This window comes from Durio zibethinus, chromosome 25 (assembly GCF_047325235.1).
Source record: "Durio zibethinus cultivar Kanyao isolate XHJ-2024 chromosome 25, ASM4732523v1, whole genome shotgun sequence".
NCBI lineage: Eukaryota > Viridiplantae > Streptophyta > Magnoliopsida > Malvales > Malvaceae > Durio > Durio zibethinus.
In genome coordinates this window covers 6,743,682-6,755,821 of record NC_143186.1, presented here as the reverse complement: position 1 = coordinate 6,755,821, position 12,140 = coordinate 6,743,682, and the positions used below count along the sequence as shown (strand labels likewise).

At 28.7% G+C, this 12,140-nt stretch overlaps 1 protein-coding gene across 1 annotated transcript; it reads right to left on the bottom strand.

The window, feature by feature from the left end:
* Positions 1–1,128: 1,128 nt before the first annotated feature.
* Positions 1,129–6,019, bottom strand: LOC111276072 (phosphoglycerate kinase, cytosolic-like). Its single transcript, XM_022861842.2, has 7 exons — positions 5,984–6,019; positions 5,634–5,871; positions 3,201–3,278; positions 2,857–3,117; positions 2,218–2,535; positions 1,767–1,925; positions 1,129–1,552 (listed from the first exon to the last, which is right to left on the bottom strand). Exons 2-7 carry the CDS (start codon positions 5,826–5,828, stop codon positions 1,358–1,360), a joined length of 1,206 nt encoding a protein of 401 aa, XP_022717577.2. The 5' UTR covers positions 5,829–5,871; positions 5,984–6,019; the 3' UTR covers positions 1,129–1,357.
* Between the last annotated feature and the right edge of the window lie 6,121 nt (positions 6,020–12,140).

Sequence of the window (12,140 nt, the reverse complement as noted above, 5' to 3'; positions counted from 1 at the left end):
CGTTAATTTTAACAATATTGAATTACCAATAATAAATTAATAGTTAATACATGAAATATTGAAAATAAATAATAAATATCAGTCAACAAAAAATCATTAATAAATTTTTATGATCAACAAAATTAATTTTATATTTAACCTAATATAATTTTCATATTATTAACAAATTATTTTTCAATTATTTAACTTTTATGGGTCAAATTAGAAAAATCTAACACGAACATGAAATGATCCAAACCTAAATTAATCTGAACTTGAATTAATCTAAATTAAAATATATTAAACTCGAAATAACTTAATTTTTCTTGATGCAAGCCCTACCTAATCTGAAATCAAAATAATTCAAATTTGAAATAATTCAATTATTTTTTGACTCAAACTTGACATAATTCAAACTCGAATTAAACCAATTTTTCTTAACTCAAAATAATTCAATCCAAAATAATTCAATCTCAATCCGATCTTACTTGCCCATTCGTCATCTATAATATGGTCATAGGTTGATGGAAGGCAAGATTTAGATAAATTCAATGGTTTTTAAAAAGAAAACAATGCTGCAGTTGATTGGTAAGAAAAGACCCTATCTTCAAGATTAATTAATTACCATCATTACTTAGGCCTAATTTTGCATCATTTCTTAAGCCTAATTTTGCATCACTGCTCAAAATAATGTGTTCAAAAGTTTTAAAATAATATTTGCCTGCAGATACTATTTTTTACTTATCTTCAAAATTAAACAAAAAATATAACCTTTCTATTAAAAGTTTGATTTTCAAACTTAACAAAATTAACTCCTAAATAAGTGTTTTGAAGTAATATATATATATATATATATATATTGTGTTTAAGATGGAAAATCACTTTAATATTTCTGCATTTTTAATATTTTAAAATTTTATACATATTTTTTAAAATTTTAGTTACTTCAACACACTTTTCAATAGCAATAGCAATAGCAATAGCAATAGCAATGAAAGACTAACCATACTTTTTAAATGCATTTTTTCCCATAAAAATTTTTTTCATTTTCCAAAATGCAACAGCAACTCTGACCAAAAGTATTCGTTTAAGCAACATACAAAAAATGCAACTCCAGCCTCAAATACTCGATAAGCTATCAAGAGGATATAAACAAAACAAGCACTAATGCAATTGGATCAACAATGGTCCCAAATAACATCCAATCCGAATGCATCTATGATTGTTGCATAGGAGAAACCATTTTTATTTTTTAAGTCACCATATAAGACTCTATACGATCAGCTCTGCTATTACTACTAATTCACTCTTGGCTGCAAAACCAGCAACATTACAGCAGTAAAAAATGCACAAAAAGCATAAAGGTGCAAAATTAAGCTTAAGCATCATCAAGAGCAAGGACTCCAGGGAGTTGTTTTCCCTCAAGAAGCTCTAAGCTAGCACCACCACCAGTGGAGATGTGGCTCATCTTATCAGCAAGCCCAGCCTTCTCCACAGCTGCAACAGAGTCACCTCCTCCAATGATGGTTGTCACTCCATTGCCACTAAGCTCAGCAAGTTTCTTGGCAATCGCCTGCATAGAAAATAGTATTTAAAAAAGCTATTCTTTCACAATTAGAATTTCAACTAGATGAACCCCAAAAATGAAATTTTAGTTTCAAGTTTAACATGCAAATCCTCTACTCCAAACCATTGGTTAATCTACATAATGCCAATAAAATATTGGGAATAGAACCAGATTAAGACCAAATTTCACACCTAATTTCCCAAAGTAAACCACAATTTACCTCAGTGCCTGCAGCAAACTTCTCAAACTCAAACACGCCCATGGGTCCATTCCAAATAATTGTATTGGTAGTGTCCAAAGCCTCATTGAAGGTTTTCAGGGAGTTGGGTCCTATATCCAAGCCCATCCAACCATCTGGGATCTCAGATACCGGCACCACCTGAAAATATATTTGAAAAAATTCAAAAGCTGAGACAAATTTCTTACACAGAGCATCAACAGAAAAAACCGCTGATACAGCAATTCTCCATATCCGACTACCATATACTAGATATGAAACCTATGTACACTCTGCTTAAGAGATGGCGATTGGGGAAGGGCACAGAGAAGAAAGAGAGAACAGTATTATCTGTTGGAGTGGTTTAGAGCTCTAAAATTAGGTGTTACTACAATATAGACCACCCAAGGAATTTCATTGGCCAAAAATAATAGAGATCAGCAGCAGCACAAACCTTGCTGTTAGCATCAGCTGCAAACTTGTCAGCAATAACGACATCAGTGGGAAGCAAGAGAGACACCCCTTTTGCCTTGGCCTTCTCAAGGAGTGAGGTCGCTAGATCAAGTTTGTCTTCCTCCACAAGTGATAATCCAACTGAATATCCTTGGGCCTTGTAGAATGTAAAGATCATTCCTCCACCCAATAAGAGAACATCAACCTTGGCCAAGAGGGATTCAATCACTCCAATCTTTGTTGATACCTTAGACCCACCAACAATTGCAGCAAATGGCTTCTTGGGATTTGCCACAGCTCCAACAAGATAATCAAGTTCCTAAAAAGAGAAAAGAACTTCACATGTCAATAGATACCCAACAAAAAACTCCACATAACTCTTTAAGTGTTCTTATCAAAATGCTTGAAGAAAAACCGTGTCAGATGAGATTTTTTGGAGGATATGCTTCAACTGGCACAGGCCAGCATACCAGATAATTTGCATCTATCAGATCCCAAAAATCACATGCTGTCAGATAAAATTTACATGACACCATTTTCAAATAATCAATCTAAGTTAATAACAACAAATCGATGGTAAACCAACCTACTGGATCATACAAGAATGACACCTTATTTTCAAACTTATGATTCACAATACCTTCTGCATAAGAAAACCAGCAACAGAAGGCTTTAAGAACTTAGCCACCCCCTCTGTGGAAGCATGGGCTCTGTGAGCAGTGCCAAATGCATCATTAACATAGACATCTGCAAGAGATGCTAGCTTCTTTGCGAATTCAGGATCATTCTTCTCTTCCCCCTTGTAGAACCTCACATTCTCAAGCAGCAATACACCTCCATTTGGAAGTTCTGCCACCAATTTCTCAACTTCTGCACCAATACAGTCATTTGCCATTTTAACCTGTCGCAAGACATACAAATTTTTAATAAAAAATAAGCAAATTGAATACTGAGGCGTCTAAAGTGTTATTTTTAAGGACAAACCTCAACTCCAAGGAGTTCAGATAGTCTTGGCACAAGAGGTTTCAAGCTGTACTTAGGAGTGACACCCTTTGGACGGCCCTGAAAAAGCAACCAGAAACATATTATGAGAGTTTAAACTTGAGGAAAAAAAAGATGGGGAGAAAAAAAAACACATGCAAAATGAAAAATCAAGAAAACCTCAACAATGGCCCATATAATATTGTATAAACCTTATATGCAAATGATGTTATGCAAGTCATACACTTCTAGAAAGAATAAAGTTAAAAAAGAGCACTCCCTATGTTATCAGCACTTCAAACACTCTACATCCTCAGCCACTCATCCCTACAAATCATCCTTGAAATCAAAGGAAGCAGAACTGCTTGCATTTACAAACTAAATAAAAAAAAATTAAAATAAAATCTAAATTTTGGTTACATCAAGTGGTAACCTCCATTCTTTCCATCAAATTTGGATAATTGGTTTAATTTTTATATCTCAATTTCATGTTGTAAGCTGGATAACGACCCCTAATAAATTACTAGCCCTGAAGAGGACTTTTATTAACGTGTCTTAAGCCAACTAAAAGGACACTAACAAAAGATGAAGATAAGGTTCAGGGAAAACGAAACCGTAAAAATATCATTCTATATTACGACAAAAACAGGTTTAGACAAGGATTAGTGAATGATAGAATGTTTCAGATCTTTTGCCAAACATTTTATAAAGTCATTTGCAATCTAAGAAGTACATGGAATAAAACAAAATGTAAAAACTAAAATGTTAATAAAAACTAAGGATACAAATCTATTTCAAAAATCTAGAATAAAAGGTAATATATTGTAAGCAGTAAAGACATTCATAAACCTACAACAGACAAATAGATAAATTGGTGAACAAAAAGACAGAAAGATGCCTCATAACCAAACAGGCCTTAACAAAATGAAATCACTCACTTAAAAACAAGGAAACTGAACTGATAATAAGGCCATCCTAGCTTCCAAGAAAAGCTCAGGGACATATGAACATACGAAGGCAGTTTATGTTACCAATCCATCCACTACGATACAGAAAATAAGGCAGAAAATAGAGATCACTAAAGAACCAACTAAAGAACAAGAATCTACACTAATATATATGCTGGATTATACACTAATATATGTGCTGGATTACCTTCAAGAGTAAATTATAAAATAGTTCAAAATTTCTTAAGGTAATTACCGAGTTCTTGCTGAAAAAACAATTTCACTATATTTTTGTTAAGTACAAAAACAATTACAAAGTTGGTCTTATTTTTTACATCACTTAAGCCTTGTATGCAGAAAAATGTGAACAATTTAAAAGGTTAAACATAGATCAAAATTTTACAAACTTCATCCCGAAAAAGAATTATAAAGTCATCTTACTTTTTACATCCTTTAAGCTTCTTTTTTTATATGCAGAAAAACGACATCAAGGCCATCATCTATAAAAGAAAGAACAAATCAAAATAATTCAAAGGAGGGCAGTAAGATTCAAAAATCAACAAAATAGCAATAGCAGGAGTGTTAAAACCCAATGTTCAATTCAAGAAAAGTGCATGGCAACCCAATCACAATTAGCGATTAAATCATTTTCATTGCTTTATTGTTTTAAAAAGGCTTTCATTTTTTTAGCACTCAGCTGGCTTGTTTGCTTTACTAAAGATAACAATTATACTAAAGACATTGTTTTGAATTGCAAATTGGCATGATATTACGACTTAAAATCATTCCATATGATATTAAAACTAAAAAGATTCAAATTTACCATTCGTTTTCGATATTGAATGGCACACTCCTACACATGACGGCAAGGGATTTGCACGTGAAACCCGTTTTAAGGACAAGGTAGACTAAATTGACTAGCATTCAAGATAGCCATTCTACCTTAACATTTGCTAAAACAATCTTACAGTTATAGATGCACTATTGCTGTCAAACGATGAAAATAATAAACCAAATGTTTCTTAGATCATAAAATGTTTGGGAGTCAAAAACAAATAGTAGAAAACTTATCAAAGAATTAATAGCAACAATGAAAACATTAGCCAAGGGGATATTCTTCTTAGATCTATCAAGACTCAAAAATACACGATAAGTACAGCGTTTTCAAAATAAAAATATACAAGTTGAGAAGAAAATCAGACTGAAACGAAAGAAAACATAAACAAAAATCGAATTGAAACTGCATAGATCAGAATCAGACAGATCTAGCTTAGTCCAATAAAACAGATTTAAAAAATGCATATCTCCATCAAAACTAGTAAACCAGAGCTCAATAAACAGCAGATTCGAACACGCAAATAAATCGAAAAACAAACAAAAACCCAAAAAACTCAGTAAGGTAAAACAAGTACATCAAGTAACCCAGAAGCAAATTATTATAAAAATTTTAAAATAAACTAAATCTGAATAAAATGGGAAAAAAAAGTACCAAGTGACTGGAAAGGATGACTTTAGAGCCATGACCCATCAAGTACTTGATAGTGGGAACAGCCGCACGGACTCTGGTGTCATCAGTTATGTTTAAGTTATCATCCAATGGAACGTTCAGATCAACTCTTACAAAAACTCTTTTTCCCTTCAAATCAGCTTCCTTCAAATCCCCAACGCTCTTCTTTGTAGCCATAGTATTACCACTTGTTCAACAACAACCAAACGAGAAAACAAACCTACAAAGAAATGAAGACATGATCAAAACACAATCGTAAAAATTGATGATGAAATGGAACTATTCGAAGGGGGAGGGAGAGAGGGAGAGAGGGAGAGAGAGAGAGAGCTTACGAAGATGAGAGAAACAGGCGGAGAGATCAAGACAGTAAAGAAAAAGGAAAGCTCGTGAAGGTTTTTAATAGAAGCGAAACAGTTCACGGTGAGAGGAAGATTCGGAAAAGATTATTCGTTGGGCTTCCAGTTGGGGTTTTTTTTTTTCCGTGGGCTTCGAAACTGCCGGAATTTATTGCATCTGGTTTTGGTTTTACTTTTCCCTTACCTCAGTTTGTGCTTTTACTTTTTATTTTTTATTATTTGTTGCTTAATTTCAATTTATTTTTATTTTTACTTTACTTTTTATTAAAATATAAATAACAAAAGCATCCGTAAAGCAAATAGCACTTTGCTTCGTATTTAGTTTTTTTATCTATTGAAAGGGAATGTTTGATTTTTTAATTTTATTGATCTTAAAAAATATAAAATATAAAATATTTATATTTAATTAAAAGAATATAAAATTATTTAATAAAATTTTTATTATATTATAATATGTGATATTCATAACATGTGACTCTTGAAAAACAGTGAATAAATAAGATTTATTTAAATTTTTATTTATTCAACATATAAATTATTTATTTAATATTTTGTTAAATTATTTAAATAAAAGTATTTTAGATTTTATTACACATAAAATATATATAATAATAAATTTTGTATGTAATAATAAAATTTTTATCATGATATTTTTTTTCATATTTTTAATAAAAATCATGTTTTCAATCTTACAAAACATCCTTTTTGTTGAAATTTAAAATTTTTGAAAAATAATTTTTTCATATTTTTTATAAAAGTTATATTTTTATCATAAAAATATCATCTTTATTTAATTTTAAAAAATATTTTTTTATACTTTAAACAAAGATTGTATTTTTATTTTAAAAATATTATTTTTATTAAATTCTAAAAATTAAATAAAAAGTAACATATAAAATTACTTTGTTTCTAAAGTAAATCACGTTATTTATATAATCTGAAAATATAAATAAATAAAGGTAAATTATGCAAAATTTTCACTTTCCTTCAAAAATCTAAAAAATCTCAGAGAAATTAGAGTTTTAGATTTCCTTTATTTTTTTCCTTTTTTGACACTGGGATTGTTAGACTAACATGGGGAAGTTTCTAAACCAAACTAAAGAATTAAATAATGAAAAAAATTAAATTCTCAAAAGAAAAGTTAAATTCAGTAAACCAAATACCTTTTAAAGTTACCCCCATTTTTCAATTTCAATAACACCTAATATGAAATATAAAAAATTATTAGAAAATTAATTAAGGCATGAAATAAACTGGTTAGGTGATTTGGAGAAAAAGCTTTTGGTATTTTTTTTCTTTGTTTTGGACATATGGCAATCAATTTTTTTCTTTGTTTTTTTTTTTTTTTTGGTATTTTTATTTTATTTTATTTTTCTTTTTAGTTTTATTTTTATTTATTAATTTGCTTATTAATTTTTTTTATTTTTATTTACATAACTATTTAAATTCTTAGATTAGGAACATGTTTTGATTGTTTGACAAATATTAAAAAAAAAAAGCTTAAAATATATGCTAGACAAATAAATTTATGAATTTTTTTAAAATTTATTTATTTGTACCATATAAATTTTAAAAAATTTTGGAAATAAATTAATATTCTTCCAATGATAAATTAAATGATAATTGCAAGTTATTCTAGAAATTCCTATGTGAGGAATTTGTTTAAAATCTTACAAAAAGTATTGGAAAAGATTCTTGAAGTATTCCAATAAAAAAATATTTATTTACTTTTCATAAAATATTTAGTAAAAAAATAAAAGGTTGGTAAAATCAAAAATAAAAATAAAATAAACTTTTTCATAAAATTTTAAGTTAATCTGACAACAAAAGTTCTTCACAGAATGATGCAAATGCACAAAGTCAAACAAATAAAATGATTAGATAATCAATATATCAAACAAATTGTTCATTCTTATGTCCTAATTTTGGGTTAAGTCTATCAACAGGTAAGAACGGGTAGGAATGACTTTATCTTAAGGCTAGCCTCTTAAGTGTAGAGTATATAGTAGGCTAAGTGATTTTGACTATCAAAGGTTTCCAAATTGTTCCTTACATTATGGTTCCTCACATACTAGTATGGTATTCCAATCTTCACAAACATAGGCTATTAACAAAAAAGATTCAATTTGAGTGAGAGTCTTTCACTAGCCATTATAGATATTATTATCTTACGAGAGCATAGATACTTTACTCCCTCCTAAGCGAGATAAAGCTTGGGTACAAAGTTCATATAATGAAAATACATATGATAGTGTATGTGAAGGAACATATAAGTTTCAAACCTCAAAAATAAAAGATAGAAAAGATAAAAACATTAGTAAACAGATAACACAATCATTGCAATTTTAAAACCATTATATCAAAAGATAGAATAAATTTAAAATTTACGATCTGACTATCTATAGCAATCTCCAGTGGAGTCGTCAAACTGTCATAACATATAGTTTTATAAATCTATAGCTAGACTTAACCTCAAGACTTGCCATCAATCTTTTTTAACTAGGTGTAATTGGTCACCTAATGAATTTATCCTTTTAAGGAAATCATAAGCTTTACTAAAGGTCCATAAAAGAATAAGTTTTGGGTTACTAATCAAAACAGGGTTCAAGAGTTCAATTACATATGAAAAATGTTTTAGCACCTTTACAAGCCTATCCAAAGGATGGTACCGTTTTATTTTAAATTATCTTAAGGTCTTGATTCTAATGGTCTTAAATTTTAATGTTGAATATTAAAAATAATTTTTAAAATTTCTCCATTAATCTAGTAAAATTCTTAAAAATATTTTCTCACTTCAAGTACATTCAAGAATTTTATTTGTTTTCTTAGAGAGCTCCATCATCGAAAAAAGGTTTAATCATTTTTTATTTTTAGTTTTTTTATTGAAAATATATCTAATTTATCCACAATTTGGACCAAAATTAAAAATATCTTCTCACCTAAAAATTTTTAAATAGTCAATCATTTGCGATTAATAAGAATTTCACCATCGAAATTTTTTTTTTTTTAATTTTTTCACCATCTGGGCTAATTTAAATATTTTTGTTTTTTTATTTCTAAATTTTTTACCATTTGAGTTTATTTAGAAATTTTTTTTATAAGTTTTATTTCTAAATTTTTCATCTTTTAGGTCTATTTAAAAAAAAAAAACTTTTGTTAGTTTCTTAATCTTTGAAAAGAAAATAATATGACAATTATTTATTTTTTGAAGTTTTATTTAATTTCTTCTACCATTTAGGACAAATTTAAAGAAATTTCTCACCTACAGATTTCTTAAGAAATTTACCATTTGAAAATTTTAAAATTCTCATCATTGGATAATTGTCAAATATTTTCAACTAAAATTTTTTTTATTTAAAAAGGAATACAATTACTTTTATTAAAATTTCATTTAAATTATTCCACCATTTGGGAGAAATTCAAAAAAATTTCTTATCATTGGGTAATTATTATTTATTCTCAAAATTTATTTTTTTTATTTTTTTATGTTTTTTAAATTAAAAATAAATATTAATTATTATCATTGTAACTTTCTCTAAATTATTCTATCATTTTGGGATAAATTTAGAAAAAAATTTCTCATCTAAGAATTTTATAAAAATTTTATATAATATATACTCTAAAAAATATATATTTTATTTTTTATATTTTTTTTACTTTTCTTAAAATTTAATCATGCAAAAAAACTTAAAAATAAATAAAATAATAAATACCAAAGTAAGAAAATGGCTTGGCTCGGCTAGAGAACTCGACTCAACTGTAGGCAGGGGAAACGACTGAAACGACACGGCTCATGACACAACTCAACTCAAGCCAAGGACAGGGATGCAAGTCGAAAACAGGTTAAGCACTATAGGTCGGGTCACCCGTAGAAAACACATGGATTTTGGATTTTTTAAATGCCCAAAACGATGTCGTTTAATAGTAGTATAAAAGATCAAATTCTTTTCTTTCTCTCTCATCTTCTATTTTCTCTCCCTTTTTCTCTAAAACTCAGATGAACTTTGATTGAATATTCATCAGATTTTGAAAATCTCACTGAAATCTGGGTTGAATCACTAGAAATTCACAAAAAAATTCATCGATTTCTAAAAAACTGACATTGAAAATTGAGAATCTCGTTGGAAACTAAGAATCTTGTCAGAAAAGATGAATGTCACTGAAAAATTGCACCAAAATTTGAAAATTTTCTAGAAAATTTAAAAAAAAAAATTACAAAATTTTCTTTTCAAACAAAAAATCTCCAAAAAATCTTGTATTCTCTAACTTTTTTTTGTGTTTTTTTTTTGTTTCTTTCTCTCTATGTGCGTTTTCTTAAGCTTGATGCATGTTTATATTTATACGGCTTAAATTCAAAGAACCCTAAAGTAGAAAGGGTTTTAATCCTCTTTTATTTTTAACTTTAAATTTTAAGTTCAACTTAAACTCTTCAATCCATACATATAATTTCACACAAACTCAACCTGGCAATTTTTTTTTTATTTTTTAATCTTTTATTAACAAAAATAAAATCAATTAAAACCCGGAGAGATTGATTAGGTGTCTACAGAGCTTACTATTTAAAACAGGCTAATAGGGAACTGTTACTGTTAAAACGAGGATACCATGCAGCCTTTCTCAAACTGATGGACATGTTACGATTATAATGATTATTTAAAAAATGAAAAACAGAAAACAGTGACAAAAATAGCGAAAGGGAATACAACTTACAGGTTATAATTTGAGAAACAGTGAAGAAGAGAAACCAGATCGTTCGATAAATTAAAATCATGATATGCCACAACCTCCTTCAGCCCGAAGGAAAGCTCGATTATCCGAGACATGTATTTTTGTAATTTGTCCACATTGATTCCTATGCACATATTTACCTCCCAAGCTGGCAGCAGCTCCACACATTTATTATTAAGAGAAATCATTAAAGACTTTTCTATGTTAATGTATACCCTCATTTTCTCAATTTCATGAAGGATACTGAAAAATGCCCATATAACATCCCGAAAAATATTAACATAGTCCTCATTGATATAATTCCACCAGCTTAATTTAGTTCTTCGATAAGAGATAACCTTTCATTCCTTCATTTTTTTTTTTTTAAGAAATAAACCACCCTCTCACATGGTTCAACAGCAATGAGCCACTTTTCATGCCGACAAACCATATCTAAGTGGTTAATAATATACGAATTTCAAAAAGTATTAAAGGATTGGCAAATGTTGGCTGCTTCTTCTTCATAGCAAGGTATGAAAATGGCATCTTTCCATTTAGGGATCAATAATGACTCATACTGACCATGGTATAGACCATCACGACTTCCCTTGATAACATAATCGAATTCAAGTTGTACCTATAATAGAGAAAAAGAAAAAGAAAGGAAAGAAAAAGAAACTCATCTAATTCTAAAATGCAGAAAATCAAATAAAGATATATTTACCTTCTTCTTCTTCTAAGTTCCCCTTCTAGACTTTACTTTGGAGGAAGGAGGAGCTTCATCTTTATTGCTGCTTGTAAAAGCAAGCGAAAAGAATTTAGTTTTTTTTTGTTAAAAAAATTGAAGAAATACCGAATGAAGAAAAGGATATGACCATTGATATCTGTTCGAGGAAAGGGAGGAGACATTTTCTTGGTTTTGGTTTGGGATATGAAGAAATAAGATTGCTTTTTTATGGCAAACGGTCTCACCAAAATGACATCACAAAAATTACTATGTATGTGTAAATTATTGGGTTTTAGGCCATGAATGATACTATATAAGATAACATCTAAATTGAAATAAATATCACTTTAACACCAGGATTTTTATGCATGTGCTCTGGATAGTTAATTTCATAATTAGATAGTATCAAAATCTATAGAATTTTGATAATTATATGATTATATATTGTACCATCAAGATCATATTTGTTTCTTTTTATCAATATTGTACCTAAATTTTAAATAGAAACATGTAAATCCTTATAGTAAATATGAATTAAACTATCCTTTTGCCATAACAATTAAAATACAAAGGCTAATTTTTTTATTAATGAAAAAGATATTATTTGAACCACATATTTATCCCATTTAAATTCAACTTTTAGGATAAATTAACAATGTATTTTATTTGTTCAAAGAGAGAAAGAGAATATCTTATTTC

Bases quoted from the DNA above. Each gene is read 5' to 3' on its own strand.
- LOC111276072 (XM_022861842.2), bottom strand. From the start codon at position 5,828: ATGGCTACAAAGAAGAGCGTTGGGGATTTGAAGGAAGCTGATTTGAAG. The intron at 2,536-2,856 runs GTATTGTGAATC...TTCTCTTTTTAG, and splicing joins CTGGTTTTCTTATGCAGAAG to GAACTTGATTATCTTGTTGG. The intron at 1,926-2,217 runs GTTTGTGCTGCT...ATATATTTTCAG, and splicing joins CAGCTGATGCTAACAGCAAG to GTGGTGCCGGTATCTGAGAT.